Source organism: Leptopilina boulardi, unplaced genomic scaffold (assembly GCF_019393585.1).
Source record: "Leptopilina boulardi isolate dan_hultmark-lab unplaced genomic scaffold, ZJU_Lbou_2.1 LbouV2_162, whole genome shotgun sequence".
Classification (NCBI taxonomy): Eukaryota; Metazoa; Arthropoda; class Insecta; order Hymenoptera; family Figitidae; genus Leptopilina; species Leptopilina boulardi.
This window is the reverse complement of record NW_026137710.1, coordinates 1360316-1384234: the sequence shown is the minus strand read 5'-3', so window position 1 is coordinate 1384234 and position 23919 is coordinate 1360316. Positions and strand designations below refer to the sequence as shown.

The following is a 23919-nucleotide window of genomic DNA, read 5'->3' as shown; positions in this document are numbered from 1 at the left end:
TATGAAATTAATGAAACATAACGCAGTAAATAAAACAAGTTGTAAATTCAGATATTCATTACATGAATATTTTACTTCCTCTTTACGATGTAAGATCAATTTATTGATTAATTCTTAATGCAATGAATAAGATTTTATTATACAGTAACATAATTTTGAATAAATAAACAAATTTTAGTAAAAAAGTGAATTTTTCAGTTTTAATTGTGATTAATATTATTAAATTTCAATAAAATGTATACTTTATATACACCAATCGATTCGTCTTGATGTAAAGAATAAGATTTTTTAGTCGATTTTATACAATGATTAAGATTTAACTGTGCAGTTACAAAATTTTGAATAAAGAATTGAATTTTTAATAAAAATGCAAATTTTTCGGATTTAATTGTAATTAATTTTCTCACTTATAATATAATTTATAATTTGTATAGACCAATCGATTCGTCTTAGTGCAAAAAATAAGATTTTATCATATATTCGCTTTAATATATATAAAAAAATTTTTTTTTGAATAAAATGAATTTTTTGATAAAAGTCAAAAAAAAAATTTTTTTCAACTTTTTCATAAATCCTCTCGACAATTTTGAGATATTAATATGATATACATACCCAGCAATTTTTAGGCAAATTCGTTAATACCTCTTCGAGTTATCGTGTTCACAAAAAAGTGATCCACACACACACACATACATCCGGACAATTCATCAGGTACTCATATTTGACATTTATAAATAGAAATAAATTTGTTTGAAGCATTTTTAAAAATTTCAAAAATTAAAGGACTACAAAGCTTCCTCCACGAGGAAGCAAAAACACTAAATTTATTAATAACAAAATTTTTGAAACGCTAAATGCGACTACAATTGTATCAAAAATAAATTAAAAGGGATGATAAGAAAGATTCTTAACTAAAAACATATTAGGGTCAGCCGGGGTAAATCCGAACGGGGGGTAAATCCGAACGCTAATTATTTCAGCTTAATTAAAATTTATAAAAATAAGTTTGATATGAGAATTTTTACCTCAGATCCTCTTCAAGAGATTCTAAGTATTATCCCATTTTTCGTTTGTTAATTAGCAACAGCATAAACAAAAATAACGAGTATTGCAAAAAAGATTGAAAATCAAAGATGACACTCTTTCAGTATTTTGTCTCGTATTTGAAGAAAAAGAAGCTAAAAATTTATTTTATTATTTATAATTGTTTGTTATGAATACTAGAACAGAAACTATTTTTGATTTTTGCCTTCTGTAAAATTTTATTAATAATATCAGACCGTTCGTATTTACCTAGGAAAATTGGAAAACCGGGGTAAATCCGAACGGTATTTTCAATAATTTTTTTTTACATCAGAGCCACACAAAATTGTTTTTATTTCATTACACTATTATTTTAACATTATAAAAGTACATAGAAAAAAGTTTTTCTTTCTATACGTATCCTCGTTAGTAATTAATAAGCAGAAACTTAATCTCTGTTCTCTCGAAGGAGTGTTTCAATTTTTTTGCCAAATGGTTTGTTGAAAAAAGTTTTTCAGGATCTTAATAAAATTTGGTATTCTACGGTTTTTGGGGTCGCTAATTACCAATTTGAAGTCAGTTTTTCAAAATTCAAAATGGCGGACGAGAATTAAAAAATTCATTGGATTCTCTCGAAAATTGTTACTCGGGGTTTTCAGGGTCGCTGATTACGAATTTGGAGTTAGCAAATTTGATCATTTTTAAAAATAAGTTTTAGGAAAGTCCGCCATTTTGAATTTAAAAAATTTAACTTTTATTTTTAGGGTTCCGTACTCGGTTCGGAACCCTATTAATACCGGTTTTTTTGAAATCGTGTACCCCCCCCTAGCGGCCACACAAATTTATCTGGAGGGCTGAAAATTGGTACACATATGTATTTTTGCGTGTAGATTACAGGAAAAATATAGCGAACTTGATTGGAATTGATTAACATAGCGTTGTCAAGGAAAAACCATGAATTTTTACGAAAAATGCCTAAAAATGACTATGTACCCCCCCCCCTAGCGGCCACATCTTTTGACATAAAGAGCTCAAATTTGGTACACTTACGTATTTTTACGTGAAAATTACAGGAAAAATATAGCGAACTTGATTCTGATCAATTTACATAGCGTTGTCAAGGAAAAATCAAAAATTTCGAAAAAAATGATTTATTCTCCCTAGCGCACACAATATTCTACCCAGACAGTTCATATTTAGTATACAAATGTATTTTTATGGGAAAAATACAGGGGAAAAAAAGCGGTCACGATTAGAGTTGATGATTAACTTTTCATCAAGTTTTTCAAGAAAAAATGACAATTTTAGGAAAAAAATGTATTTTTCCACCAAAAACGAACAAAATTTTATTTAAAGGAAATTAAATTTACATATTTTAACGTAATTTTACGTGTAGATTACAAAAAAAATATAGCGTGCATGATTGGAGTTGATTATCATAGCGTTGTCAAGGAAAAACCATGAATTTTTACGAAAAATACCTAAAAATGACTATGTACCCCCCCCTAGCAGCCACATCTTTTGACATAAAGAGCTCAAATTTGGTACACTTACTTATTTTTACGTGAAAATTACAGGAAAAATATAGCGAACTTGATTCCGATCAATTTACATAGCGTTGTCAAGGAAAAATAAAAAATTTCGAAAAATATGATTTATTCTCCCTAGCGCACACAATATTCAACCCAAATTGTTCACATTTGCTGTAAAACTGTATTTTTGCGTGAAAAATACAGGGAAAAAATGTAAGCGCGATTGGAGTTGATGATCAATTTTTATCAAATTTTTGAAAAAAAATGATAAATTTAATAAAAAAATGTATTTTTCCGCAAAAAACGAAAAAAATCGGACAAGTGCGAGTTCCACTCGCACTGAAATCGAGGGTTCCGTACTCGAAGCGAACTTATTTGGTATAAAAACAAATGTTTAAAAAATATGTGTTGTGTATTAAATAATATATGTGATACAAAAATGAACAATTTTTAAAAAAAAATTTAAGAAAATTGTTCCTCTTTTGGTATAAAAACAAAAAAAAATTTTTAATTTGTTTTGTATTTCAAATAATATAAGTGATACAAAAAGGAACAATTTTGTAAAATTTAAGAAAATTGTTCCTCTTCGTATCACTTATATTATTTGAAATACAAAACAAATTTAAATTTTTTTTTTTGTTTTTATACCAAAGGAGGAACAATTTTCTTAATTTTTTTTTTTAAATTGTTCATTTTTGTATCACATATATTATTTAATACACAACACATATTTTTTAAACATTTGTTTTTATACCAAATAAGTTCGCTTCGAGTACGGAACCCTCGATTTCAGTGCGAGTGTAACTCGCACTTGTCCGATTTTTTATTGTATTTACATTCAATCACTCCAAAATTCTTTCTGTACCAAGTTTTGCAAAAATCCGTTATGATTTGATAAAGTTATTGAAGGTTTTAATTGTGTAATGCATTTTAATTTTTAACCTGTTTGATTTTTGTATTTATATATGATGCATTATTACATAATAGGTTTATTATCGTATTTTTTTGAGTTTTTATATAAGTTTAACAATTGCAATACTTTAAATTTATTTTCCCTAAGATTTTTCTGAAATACAGTGGCGTTCGTATTTACCCCGGTATTTTAGGAAAGTTGCAAAGTATCGAGGTAAATACGAACGCTAAGTTTCCTGCGATTGTAATTTATCAAAAAGTTTTGCTACCCCAAAAAATTGTTTTATGGAAGTAAAGTAACAACTTCATGCACCAGATTATCGGAAGTATTTTTTTTTAAAGAAAAAACTTATGTTATTGTTGAAACTTACTAAAAGCGTTCGGATTTACCCCGATTGACCCTAACAAATTATTTTATTATTAAGTTTTGACTCACATATGACAAAAAAAGTTAAGTTATTTTCACAACATTATTATTTACAAAAATAATGCTCTTTTTTATATTTTCAGGACCCCCAAAAAACATTTAAAAACCAAGTTTTATGAAAATTAAATAAAAATTTGTATCCGACATTTTTTATTCTTTAAAATAAACTTCAAATTCGTAATCAGCGTCACCAAAAAACCCCGAGGAAAAAACTGCGAAAGAATTCACTCCATTTTTGAAATTTTTGAACGCCATTTTTAATCCGCCATTTTGAATTTTTTAAATCCAACTTTCGAAACGTCAATAGAAACGTTAAAAACTTCCAAGTAACAAGTTCCAAATAAATTCGGTTATGAAAATCGATTTTTAACAAGTGCTCTCTATCCCAGCTATTTTGACTATTTGAGATATTCATTTCACGTTATATAAATTTTCTGCGCAATTATCATTCACTTTTCAGTTTTGGGACTCAAAGTTGAAGGTTTAAGCTTTCATTCAAGCCCTCGTGAAGATTTTTATTTTGTTGTGTTTTCATTTTACAACGCTTCAAAAAGTGCTAAAAAGGCGATTTTTTGACACTTTAATCTCGTTTTCTACGGAACTGACCGAATGGAAAAATTTTTTTTGGGTATATTCTTGATCAGTGACACATAAACTTTCAATAAACACAAAAAATTTTAAATAAACACGACTTGACCATTTTTTTGTAACCCAGTGTAATTCGTTATTTAATGCTAATACACTATTTTATCAAGACAAATAAAAAAATATTTCAATTAATTAAATATTTATTTGAAACGGTAATAATGATTTACTTCAAACAATTAATTTATTTATTTCACTTAAATATTTTATTTGTTTGATTAATATAAAAAGTATTTGATACAATAAATTTATTATATTGATTCTCATCACCTAAATTATTTGATACTATTCATTTATTTATATACTATATATTATGCAGTATTGAATGGAATAATTTTCATAATTGATTGAAATAATTATATATTAGGTTTGAATATTCAATTTATTTGATTTGAATACTTAGTATTTGATTCAAATAACTATTTATTTGATGTGATAAAATAAAATACTTAGGTTTAGTAAATGTGTATTTGGTTCAAATACATATTTATTGGATAATAGACAAGTAAATGATGTATTTGGATCCAATACTTTTTATTTAATTCAAATAAATTTTTTTTTCAGTGTAGCTACAAAAATATTTAGTAAATGTACAAAATTTAGAAGATTTTGTATGTGCATTGTTGAAAAAAATTTAAACTGATGTGTTAACATGTACGTAACATATTCTTTATGATGATAATTGTGCTATAAAAATTGTAAAAATTCTTCGCGATTGGTTCTTGGATCCTCTAAACAAATATATATGTGCTATTGTTAAAGAAAGTGATAATGAAGTTGATTCTACGTTTACTAATTTAAAATCTTTTTATGATAATTGTGAATATATTTAATAAGTTTTTTTTTTAAATAAATAATATCTTTGAATTTAAATAAATTTAAATAAATCTCGATTGTAAATAGGTGATGAAATCAGCATTCACTTTTACAATGATTCTCGGTCCATATTTGGTTTGCACCTAAAAAAGACAAAACCTAAAAGAGAAAAGAGCTGGAAGAGAGAAATTCACCTGAAACGCTTGGACCTGAAAGAAAGAATGACTGTGGTGGCTGGCGTGCTGTATTCTATACCAGCGATCCCCACTACGACGCCCCCCACTACTCAAGCGACGCGCGCAACCGGGCAGACCTTCCTCTGCGCGCTCCGCTGAAGACATGGGAGGAGTCCCAGGCTGAGCTCACACCGATGAGGTGAGAGACGGAACTTTGCACATGAACCCGGCTCGGGCTGCGGGATAGACGCAGCCAGCAAAGGGGATCCCTTTCGATGTACTAACTTTAATTTTTAAAAAATTCAAATTTCCCGCCAAGTGATTTTGAATTCTAATCTAATTCCGAAAAGTGCACGAGTGACCCATGCTTACAGTGAACGGTGACGAATTGTGTAAGGTGAATAATACTATTTTTTGTTAAATTCTAGTTTTTTTTAAATTTTGACTTTTTTCATCCAATAATTTTTTTTTAGTTCTGATGTTTTTTTTATATAATTTTTATTTATTTATTATTATTTTTTATGAAATGACGTTTTTTAAGAAAATTTTTTTAACATTAATAAAGATTTATAAATAATACAATGTCAATTTATTCTTTTATTTATAAAGATTGTCAGTATTTTTTCCCTTAAACTACCACTCTTAAGCTTTACTCTCCGGTTGAAATTTTTTAAAAAGTTGATATTAAAAGTTATAATAGACATTGTGATTTAGAGAAAATCAGTATTATTGAACAATAACAATTATTTTTGAAATTAATTGATATAATGGTAAAACAGATTCAATTTATCAAAAATTAATCTTCTCCTTTGATTTGATTTATGTTATTCTTTACTGTATAAACTTATACTGAACTTTAACCATTATAGCGCCTACCTAGATTTAGTTAATATTTTATATTTTGTATTGTTACTTACGTAACTATTAGAATTTAGGAGTACTTTTGTACGAAAGGGCATGTCCCGTTAATAAATGAAATTGAAATAATTTTTTGAAAAAAAATTTTTTTTCGTGTTTTTGTTTGTTTAAACAAAACAATTATTTAAACAAATAAACATTTTAGCAATATAATGATTTGTCCCTATGATAGGTGGTCACTTTTTCTAAAAAATATTTTCTAATCCTTTTTTTCTAAAAAAAGCGTTTTCTAATGAAGTCCGTTTTCTAAAAAAAAATTTTCTGACAAAGTTTGATTTCTAAAAAAAAATTTTCTAACAAGTTCTGTTTTCTAAAATTTATTTTAACTTTTTACTTTCTGTTTAAAATGTAAATATAATAATTTATTAAAAATGTATATTGTGACCAATAGATCGTAGATATGTTATTATGTCATTGTCAACGTGGTCATCATGCGTCGATACAATAGTGTGGAGTCTTTCGTTTAGCCTCTCTTGCTTGGAAGAAAAACTTTTTCTAATTTTCTGACCCAATTCCAACTGCCTTAGCATACTTTCGGTATCTGCCTGCTCTTTTTGTAGTTCTCTTAGAAACGCGTACATACTTGGATGCTTTTGACCAATGATAACTTGCAATCGATTGTGCCAACCCTCGGATATGTTGTTGGTTCGAGCTGTATTGTCCAAAACCGCATTATATTGACACCATAATTGTGGATGATATCGGGCAGGAACTGCTCTTCTTCTTCCTCTTGTTTGTCTACCACGAACATACGTTACTCGAAATAATCAGCAATTGGTAAGAGGTCTTCTAGTAATTCGTCAATCAAAGTGTCGAAATGATTTCCAATTTCATGAGGAGGTACAAAAGCCAACGCTGTTAGCATGTGACACCCAATTTTGATGTTTCTGTCCTCTTCATTCATGTAAGCCCGTTGGAGGCCTTTGGCTTGCACATGCCTATAAACGCTTTGGCATAAATGAAAGAAGCAGCAACAAACTCGATCCTCACCAACTGCCATTTTTGCTGCATTTATTAATCCCACTTCGAAGTCAGTCATAACTAGGGACGGCAGATTGATTTTAATATTCAACTCTCTTGCTTTTTTTAATATAACTTCGAAAATTTTTTCATACACAATTTGTTGTTTATTTTCTAGTAATGCATAAACCAACGGTAATGCTATGGTCATATCTCACTGTTTCATAGAACCTAAAATAGCAAACAGTTGGAAGAATATTGTTGGTGCTGATTTAAAAGTTCCATCGACATTGCGCGGGGGGTGCTTCCGGTTGTTCCGATGCTAACCTCTTCAAATTATTCTCTACTTTCAAAGCATTTGGTTTTTCCAAATTAGGAGCATGTTCATGTATAGATTTTTCCGGTCCTTTATGAACTATTATTTTGCTGCCAGAGCTTGTTGTTATAGCGCGAGCACTGCATTTTCCTAAGTTTCTACACTTCCAATACGATCTACCCTTAGCTTCTCGTTGAAAATAATATATAAAACCATTAATGTGTAAGAAATTTCCTTTTCTGCTAGCAATACGCTCCACAACCATTTTTTTTAAATTTAAATTTGCGAACTTGAAATTTAGATTAAAAACGTTGATCTATAACCCCCAAATTTTTTACTTAAAACAAAAACAACTTATCGCACTTCTCCGAAGTTGCTTCCGAAAAACAAAACATGATTTGACTTTCAACTTGAACAATTTTATTAACATTTCAAAATAAAATTTTTTAGAAATTCACCATCATTAGAAAAAAATTTTTTAGAAATTAGACTTTATTAGAAAAAAATTTTTTTAGAAATTAGACTTTATTAGAAAAATTTTTTTTAGAAATTAGACTTTATTAGAAAAATAAGTTTTAGAAAAAAAAAATTAGAAAACTTGTTTTAGAAAAACTGTACAGTCAACGTAGGTCTAAAACCACCTTACAGTCTACGGGTTAAGCAAAAATACCAAGAATAATTTTTGTCTTAGAATTACTTGTACTTTCATTAAACATTTTTTTAAATTTGTTTAAACAAATGCAACAAATTTTTTTTAATTTGGCCCCTCTAACTTCTACAATTTTGGACCTAGTGAGATAAAAATTGGTACAAATAGGTAGGATTACGTGCAGATTAGAAAAAATATAGCCAACCCGATTGATTGTCTCGAATACAACTTATGAAAGAAATTATTTTTTTTAATTCCAAAAATTGACCCTTATCAGCCTTAACTTCTTCAATTTTGGAACTAGGGAAACACATTATACAGGTTTATTTTTACGTGTAGATTACAGTTTGACTGACAATGAGTAATGGCATGAGCCGAACATTCATGGTATCCCAAAAAAATGTGTCCGTTTTTTTAGAATGTGTTATGAAAATGAAAGATTGGAAAATAATAGGTTGGGAAATGTAAAATATTTGAAAATAATCTACACGTAAATATAAATAAATAATATATATATATATATATATATATATATATATATATATAATAATAATCTTTATAAAGATTTTTTCGAAAATCATTAGTTTTTCTATTACAACCTTATGATTTTTAACTTCAATCATGCTCCCTATAACTTTCCTATAACTTTCCTATAACTTTCACGTAAAAATACATATGTTCACCAAATTTTAGCACTTAATGTCAAAAACTGTGGCCGCTAGAGAAGTGGACATTTTTAGGCATTTTGCGAAAAAAAAATTGTGGCTTTTTCTTGACCATAATCTCCAAATAGGTTTGCTGTAATTTTTCTATAATTTACACGTAAAAATAAATGTTTTCTAAATTTTAGCTCTCTATATCAACAATTATGACCACTAGGAAGGGGACAGGATTGCCTAGACGGACAAGGCGCAACCATAAGCGTTCAGTCACGGTTCACTTTGTGAACGTAACCCTAAAATAATATTTTGTTAACATCCAAGAATGCAGTTAAAATAAAAAAGGGGAAATTTTTGTTGAAATTTCATAAAAAAACACTTTAAACAGAATGACAAGAGAAAGAAATATTGTTTAGAAAATCTAGATATAGCATTTATGGCTGTGAAAAATGGTGTTGAGAGCGAGCACAGTGAGAGCTGCAAACGCCAACATCAACAATTGACTGCCTTTGAACAACTGTTACTTACGATATTTTTTAACAGGTGTGTAAATATAAAATCGGAATTTGCACATAGATGGCAGTAGCTATAAATTTAATTACCAACAAATCGCGTTAGTGGGTCCATTTCATTGTTTTAACATGTGACAAAGATTTCCAAACCCTAACAATAAAAGTTTTACATAACAGTACAGTTTTTAATTGTGTTGAACATGTAAAATTCTGTTCCTGAAAAGTACCATATGCGTACAGCTTTGACGATTTTGTCGATTTTGACATTAGTGACGAAAAACGTGGAAGACCACCGAAAACGTTTGAAGATCGCAAATTGCAAGCATTGTTGGATGAGAATGACGCCCAAACGCAACAAGAACTGGCAGACCAATTTAATGTGACACTAGAAGCCGTCTTTATACGTTTGAAAGCCTTAGGAAAGATTCAGAAGTTGGGAAAATGGGTTTCACACGAATTAAATGAAAGACAGCAAGAAAACCGAAAAACCATTTGCGAAACACTACTTAATAGGTACAAAAGAAAGTCATTTCTGCATCGAGTTGTGACAGGCGATAAAAAGTGAATATGTTTCGAGAATCCTAAGCGTAAAAAGTCCTGGGTAAATCCAGGTGAACCATCGATATCAACTGCACGGCCAAATCGTTTTGGACGAAAGACAATGCTCTGTGTTTGGTGGGATCAGAAGGGCGTGATATATCACGAGTTGTTAAAACCAGGCGAAAGTGTTAATGTTGAGCAGTACCGAAAACAAATGATAAGCTTGAATCAAGCTTTACGTGAAAAACGACCAGAATACCACAATAGGCAGCATAAAGTAATTTTACTGCATGACAATGCACCAGCACACAAATCAAAAAAGGTGAAGGAAAAAATTGAGGAGTTTAATTGGGAAATTCTTTCCCATGCGGCTTACTCACCAGACTTGGCTCCGTCTGATTATCATTTATTTTCATCGATGGGACACGCACTTGCAAAGCAACGCTTCACTTCGTACGAAAGTGTAGGAAAATGGCTTGATGATTGGTTTGCCTCAAAAGAGGAACAGTATTTTTGGCGTGGCATCCATAACTTGCCAGATAGATTGGAAACATGTATAGCTAGCAAGAGACAATACTTCACATAAGATATTTTATGTTATAATCGAGTAATAAACTTGTATTTTCTATTAAAAAATTCCGGTTTTATTTTTACACACCTGGTATTCAAAAGGCACAAACGTCGTGCTGTTAGGTTACCATTTTCAGACGGACAATAAATGATTGGCTATACATCCGGACGTCAGGTATCTAAAAGTGCTATGTTTGTGCCTGAGAGTTAAAAAAATTATTTCTTAACAAATATTTACCTGCGCCATACAAGTGGGCCACGTATGGAGACAAGCAGAACCAAATAGTGCTAGTCCGCCTCCTCCAAGAGCTGCGTGTCCTTGAGTTCTAGCAAGAGTATCTTTGTGTGTCCTTGGATTTGGAGCACCTTGATATCTCGTACATGAGAGAAAGACTAAGTACTTTCGATCTTTTGAAGCTAAAGGACCAGTCATCAGTTCTCGTCCAATAACTTCCCAAAGTTCTCTCTGAGACATTTGTCGAGCTTTATCAACGTGTAATGTACTTTGCATCACTAAACACTCTGGACCATCGAGGTCTCTTTCTAATTGAAATGTTTTTCTTTCGTAGCCAGCTTCTTTTAACTTTTCAGCTGTTAAGCATTGAAGAAGACGCGATCCAAAACCAATTCTTGTTGCAGCACTTTCTGGGGAACGGTCTTCTTCTCTGGGTCCCTAAAAGAACAAATTAAAAGTCTAACTAGTTTTAAAAACCTATTTTGTAAAAAAAGATAGTTTATTTTAATTAGTTTTTAAATATGTAATTTTTAAAATAGTTAGAATATATGCCAAAATTTGTAATAAAACTGCTCAAATTTAAATCGCAAATCACAAACAAAGAAAATGTTTTTTCACTAAACAAAAAAATGTGTCTCTTTATTTATACTAAAAAACAGTTTAAGGTTAGACTTGTTCAATTATTTAAAATCAGGGACCTCACGAAATCAAAATAAAATTCAAAAATACTTTTATTTTGATTCTGATCAGGATATCGGAATCAGAAGTAAAGTTTAGTTTAGTTTAGTTTTAGTAAAGTTTAGTTTCGTCCACTTTTATTTGTTGTACACTTATTTTCGATGTTTCTGAATCCTTGAAAATCCATGTCCTTAAAGAACATATAGAAGAGAGTTTAGAAACAATAGAAAACGGCAATGGCTTAGGCTATTGGTCTGAACATGCAGGAGAAGCGATTCATCACCATTTCATGGAAATTTGGGAACGATTCAAAATGAACAACATTGGAGATAAAAGATACGCGACACAACTTCATAAGGCAGTTGTAGAATTGTCCTCGTTAAATTTGTAAGACATTGATGGACCATTACAAAATTTGTAAAAATGGCATGTGAAAAATGGTATGTGTGAAAAAATGAACTTTTGTTGAATTTGTAAAATTAAATGTTTGTGAAAAGATATTAAATTTAAAAAAACATTTTTAAATAATTGATTTTTCATTTGTAAACAAAGTTTTCTATCATGTTTTCTGTTTTCATGCTAATACTAATTTTCCACTCGAAATTCATAATACAGTAAAAAAATATTTCCTCTTAATTGTTTTTTCTTTTTTATAACTGACAGGTAAGTAGAACCTTGTACAGCGTTTATAAACTAGAAAAGTTTGCAAGTAATAGATATTTGCTAACATTTTTTGCGTTCAAACGTAAAAAATCAGGTTTTTCAAGATTTTGCTTTGGGATAATTACATAAATTCGTTTTATTTGAATATAGGACCTGGGGCAATTTCGCAGTTTGAAAATTTGGAAAATATAAGCCCAATCCTACAAGTTTTCGTTGTCCGAAGTTGGATCCATTTTTGTATAACTTTACGGCGCTTGAGGAGGGATGTGGCCCCCCAATGACGTGAAAAAATTTCTTTACGGTCATTTTCTCCCGACTGAATATTGGTCAGATGATAGTTTACATCATAACTTAAAAAAATAAAAAAGTCAGCTTGGTCAGTGAACGGTGCGCTTCAAGAGCCGCGCATAGCAGTCATAGTTTACTTATAGAAGTTAGTTGACAAAATTCCCCTCTGAAAAATAGCAGATAATGATGTCTATATAATAAAGTATATAATACATCATGTGTAATAATATAATCAATCAACAAACATTACAGGAATTATTTTATGATAAACATAACGCCTCCAAAGTTGTTTGAAATCCACCTCCTTGTATGCGCAGGAGGTTGTAATTTGATTTTTCTATTTTAAAACAATCATTCTTAATTCTTTATTATATATTGTTACCTCTCAAAATAGAGAAATAACTAACGATATAATATTTTATTTATGGACGCCTGGTGATTTAGTGAATTCCTGTTTTTATTTACAGAGCAGAAGGATCTGAGCTAAGGGTACATGGGTGAGGAAGGAGTATACGGTACCATAATATCAGCGCCTACCCTATACCAGGGCTGTTCTATGACGCGGTGTCCCATTTCATTGATTGGTTTCATTGGTTCGGTTTTGCACGTCTGGCAAGTCGGACAGAGTTTGACGACGTCGCGGTAGTAACCTGGCCAATAATATCTTAGTGAAACCCGGTGGAAGGTACGTTCCACACCTCGATGTCCTGCCTGAGGCTCGTCATGAGCCTCGGTTAAGACTTTAGGGTGGAGATCCCGAGGAAGAACTAGTTTCCATGAGGTTAGTTCCTCTACTGTGAAATCTAATAGTTTTTTTAGGGATGTGGTGGTATAGAAGATCATCTTCTACCTTCCAGTTAGGGAAGGCTTGGGGATTGCGTAAAACATCTTCCTTTCTTTTAAAATACCACTCATCCAATGTATCGACAATCGTGGCGACGGGATCCAAGTTTTCGGTGTCTTGGTCCAAACGAGAGAGAAAATCGGGGACGACATTAAGCGTGCCTTTACGGTATTGGACATCGATGTTGTATTTCGAGAGCCCAACTTGCCAATCGGCTGGTCGGTTCTTTGAGTGATTTCAATCATTTCAGGCTGTGGTGATCAGTCACAACTATGAAATGGTCGCCTTCCAGGTATGCTCTGAACCTTTCGATTGCCCATTTTACGGAAAGGCATTCACGTTCTGTTGCCGAATAGTTACGCCCGGCTTCAGTTAGTGTGTAACTCGCATACGCAATTATGCGTTCCCTCCCCTACTGGATTTGTGCCAAGACCGCAACTAAGCCCGTTCCACAGGCGTCGGTTTGTAGGGTGAATGGCTGCGAGAAGTCTGGACACGCTACTACCGATGCAGTTGTCAAAGCTTCTTTGATAGCCTTGAAAGCTATGTCTTGGCTTTCTTCCCAACGCCATTTTTCAGCGCACCTAAGAAGTAGTGTTAGGGTTTCCGCGAGAGTTGATAGTTTTGGAATGAAGCCCCTGTACCACAAGGCGAAGCCTAAGAACCTACGAAGTTGACGAATGTTTTCAAGAGCGGGGTATTCTAAAACTGGGGCCAGTTTGGCTGGATCCTGATCTGATGGGGTAAAACGGATCTCGAATTCGGATTCTGCGACCCAAAAAACATAAAGTAGGCATAGTCAGACCACCAGATCAAAACTTTTATTTTGTGTGGGGGGGGGGTGTGTTATTGCGAGGGAGCGCCTAACAAATTTGACTCTGCTTGGTGGGTGACCGTTCACATCTATAACATGTTCTACTAGGTGAGTTCGACCATGTTTTTGGGGTTTTGAGGCATAGAGTTTCAAAAATTCCTCTACAGCGTCGATTTGCTCACTAGTGAGTTCTTTAAGAGCAGAACAGCCTTCACTATTGGACCTATCGGGGGTAGAAAGGAGTTCTGTTATTGGAGCGATAAATTCAATGTCCGGTATTATTTTGACTGTATTTGTACTCCCCTCTAACAGTAATTTAAAAATATGACTGGCATTGATGCCGAGGATACATTCGTAATTAAAGTCTTTGACGATAATAAAAGGAACCTTTTTTGTGACTGAACTTATCTCGCAGGGTAAACTGACTTGGCCTAAAGTTTTCTCTGATGCGCCGTTTGGGAAAACTATAGCTTTTATTTTACAGCTTTCTAAGTTTGAATCTAGGTTATGCATTAGTTTCGCGCTAGTATCGCTGAGAAGTGAAAGAGAAGATCCTGTATCTATTAAAGCATTAAATTTCTTGTTTCCAATTTTAATTTTGACAAAAAGACGTTCGTTGAAGTTATCTATTTTTAGGGCCAAGCAATCTTGGCTTGATTCTGGCTGAGATTCGAAATTGGGTTCTCTCCTCCCTTTCACAGTACTCTGCAAATTTAAAATCAATGTTTTTCGTTTGGGCGGATGTCGAAGGGTGTAGATCGTCTGAAGGAGGTAAGAGTTCAGTGATGTCCTTGCTCACTGAGCTCTTTTTTCGTTTCCCGTCTTTTTTCTGGATTTGCAAAGTGGTGTTGGACATTCTGGTGTTTTTACACCGAGTTAAGTAATCTTTTATTTTCTCTTTTGAACCTTGTGTCCTAGTTCGTATTTGGTCACGTATTCTATAATCAAAATTGTCCTCGCCGAATCTTGAGCGAAAAGCCAATTTAAATTCTGACCATGAGTACCATAGGTGGCCTAGATCTCGACAATTTCTATACCAAATCAAAGCAACGTCGGTCAGTAGAAGGGGTAGGGCGTTAATTATATCGCTTTCTGAAAGTGGCGAGAAGACTTTACATTCGTCTATTTTAGTTAAAAAATTTTCTGCGCTCACGTTATTCGTACCGTCAAATTTAATGTCCCATTGTTTCACTATGTTTAAAAATGAAACGACACCCTGTATATTGCTTTCGTCTTGGATTTTCCAACTCAACAAACTTTCTATTTTTATTGACCTTTTGTTCATGGTCTGTAAAATTTTGAGGGCCATTTGGGCTGTTTACCTGCTGGGAATGATGGGTCGGTGCCTTGGCTCGTTTATTATTTCCTATTACATAAAATTTCCCTCTACCAGCACAAAATCCCTTGAATTTCCTCCCTCCTTTTTTTCTCCCCTTCTTCGCTAAGTTTATCTAGCCAGAGAGTTATTACTTAACAAGCCATCGGTGCAAAAGGACGACTTTTGAAGGGGACATCAGGGTTTATTCTTCTTTTGGTCTGGACCTTAAACGGGAAATCCTGTACACAGCGTCGTTGAACGTGTCGAAAGTTCCAACAAATTGTCAACCAAATCTGACCATGGGATCTTGTTCTTGATGGTCCTAGATTTGATAATCAATTTGAATTAAAATCGTATCTGCCAGTGTATGTATGAGGAACATCGATGTGGAGCCGTCTAGTGCTCATGTCGCTTGGTTTAGAGGCCAGTTTATAAAGTTGATGTGACTGTACGTTATGATTCACAAAAGAATTAGAAGTCGCTGATAAAAGCGATTGGCTAACGCTGGTTGTCACGGTTGACGTATTGGTTGTACCCGTTGCTGCACTTGTGGTAGTAGGGGTATAACAGCAATCGTGATGAGCGCTAGAATGTTGTCGAGAGGTCAATGAGAGATTATTTAACTTGATGATGTCATTGATCGGATCGTTGTCGCGAACATCTTCGGGATGATAGGAATCGTTAAAGTCCCAAGGGATGTTCTGTTCTCCCTCGCGACTGTGCAAAAATCTGATGATTCCATCGCGGAGGATTGGTAAATCACCGGTAGGATTTACGTAAAATTCGAGGGCTAAGTGACAAATATCCGTTTCGGACAGCGTAAATATCCAAGTTATTCTGTCCTTGATGTTCAACATTTTGATAATTTATTTTTTAATTGGAAAGTTTTAACAAAACAAATGTAAAATTCAATTAATGAATTTAAAAAAAAATCCGATTTGCTAGTGTTAAATTTATTTTTTTTAACGAAAAATTCCAATTTAATTAGTGCATTTTAGAAAAAAAACTAATTTGTAAAAATTTTATAAATTTCATGAGTGGATTTGCGAAAAAAAACCAATTGGTTTCTATTGATAAAAACATTAACAAAAAAAATTTCATTCAATTAATGGATTTGACCAAAAAAAATTTTGTTTTTTTTTAATTACTGGATTTGACAAAAAAAATCCAATTTGTTTTCATAAAAAAAATTCCAATATGAAATTTAGTTAGTGGATTTGAAAAGAAAAATCCAATTTCAAGAATTAAATTCACGAATTAAATACGTCGTTCATTTGACAGCTGAGTTACTAAATGAAACTATAGTGTAAGTAAAACATGGGAATTCTGACACTCCTTGTAATCCGACAACGTCCTAGCTAGAAGTATTTGTTGACACTTAAATCAAAGGTTCTGTTTTGGTTCAGTCAGAAAATTTTCGTGTACATTTCTGTTGTGATTACTTTAATTTTTAGAAAACATGTCGTAATTAAACGGTAAAAGAAAGCATCGTACACTTTCACTAAAAAATAAACATGAAATTTTAGTTCGTCTAGATCGGGGTGAATCTGCTGTAAAATTAGCGAACGAATTAATTGTTGGTAGGGCAACAATATATGATATTAAAAATTCTTCGGATAAAATAAATAAGTTCGTATCAAGCGCGTTCAGTGGCCCTGGTAAACGAAAAACTCTAAAATGCAGAGAATCCTGCTGTTGAAGAAGCGCTATATTTGTGGTTTCTTCAAGAAAGAGGACGGCATACACCTATATCTGGTGAAATGTTGTCCGCGAAAGCATAATTTTTTTACTCAGAAATCACGGATAAAAATGATTTTTGTGCAAGTAAAGGTTGGCTTCATCGTTTCAAAAGTCAGTACGGAATTCGGCTAATGTGAAAAACTTTCAAACGATAACAGTAGTGTTGAACCTTTTCAGAAAAGGTTTTTGGAAAAAGTAAAAGATTTGTGTCCTTCACAAGTGTATTATGCCGATGAGTCAGAGTTGTTATGGCGTATGTTGCCGAACAAAACTTTTGTATCACGACAAGAAACTTCAGTTTCTGGACGAAAAGTTAACAAAGAAAGCGTAACATTTTTACCTTGCTCAAACGCCTCTGGACTTCATCGTTTGAAGGTGGTCGTTATAGGAAAGTCACAAAAACCAAGGGCTTTCAAGAATGTAGATGTTCCAGTCAATTGGTGAATTTTTATAAATTTCGACCGCCATATTGGATCCCCGAGATACCAGGTTTCATAAAAAATTACACTACCGTCCGAAATTGTGCGAACTCTGCTTTTTCAACAACTATAAAACTTTGCAAATCTTCAAAAATATTAAAACTAAAATTTTGTCCTCTTTATTTTATTAAAGTTAATAAAATTCTGAAAGAAATGACACCTTGACAAAGAGAATATGTTAATTTTTCAATTAGATATCTAAGAAAAACCCAATTTTCAATGTTTTTACTATTTTTTTATTTCTTTGTCAAAAATTAATATTTTTAAACGTTCTTAGGCTCATTGAAATCGTATTTTGTTATGCAATTCAAATTATATAAAACAATTCATGTACACATTCTTCCCTAGCGTATGCAAACCGTGAAAGTTGGCTCATAAAATGTCAAAAAATTTAAATTTAATTCTACAATAAAATATAATGTTTAAAAATCAAGTAAATATATCATTCTAAACTTCTCTGATTTATGTAAGTAAATTTAAGATTTATACATTTTACTGATCATTTTTTTTCATATAAATATTAATCACAATTTTTTGACATTTTATGAGCCAACTTTCACGGTTTGCATACGCTAGGGAAGAATGTGTACATGAATTGTTTTATATAATTTGAATTGCATAACAAAATACGATTTTAATGAGCCTAAGAACGTTTAAAAATATTAATTTTTGACAAAGAAATAAAAAAAATAGTAAAAACATTGAAAATTGGGTTTTTCTTAGATATCTAATTGAAAAATTAACATATTCTCTTTGTCAAGGTGTCATTTCTTTCAAAATTTTATTAACTTTAATAAAATAAAGAGGAAAAAATTTTAGTTTTAATATTTTTGAAGATTTAAACAGTTTTATAGTTGTTGAAAAAGCAGAGTTCGCACAATTTCGGACGGTAGTGTATTAATTTGTACAAGATTTCCTATCACCTTTCATTTAAGGGCTGTTTTTACCCCTAAAAGCAAAAAGTGACCTGATCTAGCAAAACGGCAAGACACGGGTATCTTTTTTTTGGTCCTAGTTTCTGAAAATCATTGATTTTTTCATGTGTGAAAAAAAGTTGAATTTTGTCGGACGGTGTTATATGAATTTTGGGGAAAACCCGAAAATCGTAGTTGTGAAGGGAAATGCTTTTGTTGACTGAACGAGAGGGAGATCCCTCTTCTTAGATAATAGACAGGTGGTCTCTGCTTTATGGGGAATACAGAGCGCTGGTACCTATGCTGCGCTGAGTATTGATTTTTTTCTGACCTACGACAAGTGGTTGAAGAATGTCCTTTTACATTACAATTTTGACATACTACTATATCTGCACTAGCAAATGTAATTTTTGCATTATTTGGCCTACAAGAATTTTATTTTCTAAGCTCTACAACCGCATTTCATTTTCGTTCTAGCTCTAATGCTTTATTTGTTGTTTCTTTTAAAGTTATGCAATCTGGAATTCGAATTTCTAATTCTGGACGTAGTCCTCGACGAAAACAGGATATTATATCTACTTCTAAAGTTTCTAACATCGTTTTGGATAATTTACCGTCGTTACACGATAATCTGTATGAGTCAAAAATTTCATCCGATAATTCTTTTACTTAGAATTTTGGTTTGTGTTTATTAATGTAAGTAAAAATAAATAATAAAGGAATTTCTAATTTTGTTGGTTCAAGGATATTTTTCTCTCTCATGTATATTTTTAAAAGAAAAAAATAAATTTTTAATTTCTCTTTCTTGATCACAGCAGATGATGCATTAAAAAAATTTATTTTGGTAATGCATCGATTTTAATATTATTAGTTTAAACTCTCTTCTTGTTTACAACGAACGATAAACCAAAAATTATATTTTTAGTACACAGATTTTAAATTTATATTCTCTTTCCTGTTCACAACGGCCGATGCATCAAAAATTGTATTGCGTCTGTTACTTCTCAAAATAGAGAAATAACTAACGAAATAATATTTTATTTTATTTATGGCCGCTCGGTGATTCAGTGAATTCCTGTTTCATTTACAGAGCAGAAGGCTCTGTGCTAAGGGTACATGGAAAAAAGTGAATGGTGATTTTTAATGACAAAGTTACAAATTTATTTAGATAAACATTCAAAGTTATAAAAATTGATCTTTGAGAAAGAGTATCCTGGAGCAACCATTCTTGTAATAAGGGAAGTCAGCATTCCACTGCAACAAGGAATGTAAAGGTTACTACAAAATTTTTATAAGGAGCTAGGAAGGATTTAAATAAACAGTATTACGACTTACCTTGAAAATTTAGATGTAAGATGTATGAAAAAATACCACTGCTGTGTCCTAATTATGATAGGAACGTCTGGTACCAGATATAGTTTAAGAGCTTACAGGAAGGTTGACGGGCCTTGGTGATGACCACCGGTCAGGAGTTCAGTTGACCGTAATGAAACCCAAATAATTAAATTCTTCCGAAAAAGAAAGAAAAGATGATTTCCAAATATTATGGGAAGTCATCCCTATTGAAAAACCCCATATAGGATCCGACAGAATTTCCCAGGAAAAAAAAACTATATAAAATCTTTGAATGTTATAGGAATTTTTATAGGATCCCATATAAATTCGTTTAGGAAAGTGAAACAGGATTTAATGTAGGAAATGACATAGGAGTTATCGTATATAAACTTCTATGTGAAAAATCATGTGAATTCCAATGTGATTTCCTATAAATTTTCTCTCACATTATCTTATGTCAATTCCCCATGTCAATTCTCATTTACATTCCTTATAAATTTCCTATGAAATTTCCTGTATAAAAACATACAAAAATTCATAATAACCTTAATTAAAAAAATTTTATGTAAAATTCCATATTGTATCCTAGGTGTAATCTTATTTTATTTAAATATATAGATAAAAAATTCCTTAGAAAAATACCATGTCGAATCTCATATGAAAACCTGTGTCAACATATGATTATGATTATGAGTTAGAGTCTCAGCTTTTATAGTATTCAATACTGATCTCAACCATTATCATTATCTGTCGGCGTAAATGTGAAACTATATTGAGATTACCCATATAATTTCCTATGTATATGTAGGAAATTATATGGAAAATTATATAGGAAACTAGCAACTTTGTCGTCCGCAAGCGGCCGACTACGTTGCTAGTGTGCATTAACCATATCTATGAGAAATTTTAATATAGATGTAGATCATATTGCCTTATAATTTCCTATATAATTTTCCATGCAATTTTCTATATAATTTCCTATATATATACATAGGAAGTTATATGGGAATTTATATAGCAAATTATATGGGAAATTATATGGGTAATCTCAATATAGATGTAGATCATTAAAATTCCACATTTACGCTGCCAGATGGTGATAATATTTTTTCTCTCACAGATGAGATCAGACTTGAATACTATAAAAGCTGAGACTCTAACTCAGAAGGTGTATTGCAAATCACAAATTTTTTTCTTTGCAGATGAATTGCAGTAATATTATTTGATTTTTAATTAAATAATTTTTTAATTTTTAAAAACTGCCGGAAACGTATAATTATATTTTTAAATAGTAAGCAAAATTTGTCATGTAAGGCTTGTAAGCTTGGATTCAAGAAAAAGACTATTATTAATGTACCAAAGAATAACGGAATTTTTTTACCATTTTAATCGTGTTGAAACCGAAATAATAAGAGAATGTTTTAGATTCAAATAAATTTTCAATAATTATTTCATATTAATTTAAATTTCTATAGTAATAAATATAGAAAAGTGTTATTTTATTCTGAATATACTGTTTAACCTTTTCATTAAATAATTTAAATGTTTCAATAAATAAATTTATTATTGATTCATATCGCATTCTCTAAATTTTAAAATACAAACTTGCTATATATATCTGTCGCATTTTATTGGTAAATAATATTTGATATTAATCTTAGTAACTAAAGCAAAAATTGCCTTTTTTAAAAGAAACAATTGCTTCGCGTGTATTACTTTTGTACTTTGCCTAAGAAAAAAGCATATTCTTCTTATTTTTTTTCAGTGTACTGTGACGTGACAATATGAATGGAGCATAAAATAATATATATAATAAAACATCATATTTTATTTAATTTATTAATTCAAAATAAATTTAGCGTATATATGTTTAGATAGAATATATTCTTTTAAAGGTAATTTGTCCTGAAATAAATTTTATAAGCATATAATATATATTTTCATTTGCAAGATCTGAAATACGTTAAAATTTATGAATGTCGAAATCACTAAAAACATAATTTTTTTACATGTTCAGATGGTCAGCTGACGCATAATCCACCATGCTACACCCAGCTGACGTTTTTATTTCTTTGAGTTACAATGTAAACTATCATCTGACCAATTTTTAGTTAGAAGGAAATGACTAAAAAAAATTGTTTATGTCATTGGGGTTTCCTCAATCCACCGCCAATAGGGCAGCTGACAATCACGGGGCTTCATGACACAATTGCCCCAATTATTTCACAAACTATCGGTTGGGAGGAAATTGGTCCCGAAAATCTTTCGCCGGCTCCCGGACTATTATATGCCTTTTCAGTTTATCGCTGATCGAGCGTACTCAAATTATTCCAAAATTAATTTTTGCAACTTAAAAATGGATAACAAATGACTTTGAGGTCATGTTGTAAGAAAGGTGATTTTTAAAGGATTATAGTTAAAACATTAACACGGTAGTCCTCGAATAATTTCAAACCTCGACTTTCTTTTCGGGGATGATAAGGAACTGTTTCACGATCATTTTGCAAGAAAAATTAAAATCGAAGAGCACTTTTTTTTCTTCCTAATAAGAACATGTAAAACAGTTTTGTACTAAACATCAAAAAGGGGCACTTTTTTTAATTGCGATTTTTCGATTAAAAAATTTTTTTTTGAAATCGTTTTTTACTCTCTATTTACTTAATGTATTATTAAAATTGTTTTCTTAGGAGCATATATTACAGAAACGAAAGAAAACTATAAAAATTTCTTTTGAAAAACATTATATTTATTAATTAAAAATTATTTAAATAGATAAACGAAACATTTTTAACAAGCTTAATCGTTTTAAATGTCTTGCGAGTTATATTCACACACTGCACGTAGTAATTTTTTAATAAAATCAGGATTTTTTCGCGAAACTTTGTATTTATTCCATGTCATCGAAAAGTCATAATGAACAGCTTCCATTGCTTGTTCACTAAAAAAACCTATCCCTTTTTGATGTTTAGTACAAAACTGTTTTACATGGAAAAATACTGCATGTACTTTTAGTGTAATTGAAATTGTTTAAAGTTAGATAATTATCTTTAAATTTGTCAATATATAGAGTAAATTTTGTATCTAAATTTACTGTGAAACAGGATTTGACTATCATATTAAAACTTTCAAAAGCATCAACATATTAGTCTAGGCTCCTTATTAAATTGTGTGCCAAAAATCATACTAGACTTCTGATAACGGATTCATGAAGTGTGGGAAAAGGTAGATAATATGGATTGGGGTAAAAAATTGCCAAAAAAAAGTTCCAATCCAAAACTTCCATAAAAAATTTTCCAAAGTTCAAAATTCCAAAGTATATTTTTCCAAAGTACAAAAGTTCAAAAATATAAAAATTCCAAAACAGAAAAGTTCCAAAAAAAGATATTAAAAGAATCTCGTTAAAAATGCAGATGGTAGCTGATGGCTTTTAAGTATCCTAGAATGTCGTTATCGTCAACATATTTTTGGTAAGTGTGAACAATATTAAATATCCTATCTTCCTGAATTTGCCTTCGTTTATCACGTGATTTTTTAATTTTTTGGCCAATTGAAAGTTGCCTCAGCATCGTATCCGTGTCCGATTGTTCCTTTTGCAGCTCAGTGAAAAATGCATACAAGCTCGGATGACCACGCCCAGTAACCACTCTGAAGTGATTATGACAACCTTCAGATGCATTATTTGTTCGTGAAATATTATGAAGAACAGCTTTGTAACTGCTCCAAATTTTTGGCGGGTAGCGTACACTTACAGCTCGTCTTCTTCCTCGAACTAGTTGACCGCGAACTTATGTAATCTTTAAAGTACAATTGTATATAAGTTTGAATAAGTTAAGTTTATTTTTTATTAAAATATATTTTAAAAAATATACCTCAAAATAATCAGCTACAGAGTAAAAGTCTTCCGGAATGTGATCAATTAGAACATCGAAGTATTCAGGTACTGTATCTGACGGAAC

At 31.4% G+C, this 23919-nt stretch overlaps 1 protein-coding gene across 2 annotated transcripts in view; it reads right to left on the bottom strand.

Annotated features, from left to right (window-relative positions):
* The window catches only part of LOC127276994 (uncharacterized), a 183093-nt gene that overhangs the window by 23550 nt on the left and 135624 nt on the right, over positions 1 to 23919 (bottom strand). For both annotated transcript variants that reach the window (XM_051297770.1, XM_051297769.1), the window contains one exon: positions 10894 to 11328. In XM_051297770.1, coding sequence (XP_051153727.1) covers positions 10894 to 11328 — 435 coding nt within the window. The remainder of the gene's footprint in view (positions 1 to 10893; positions 11329 to 23919) is intronic.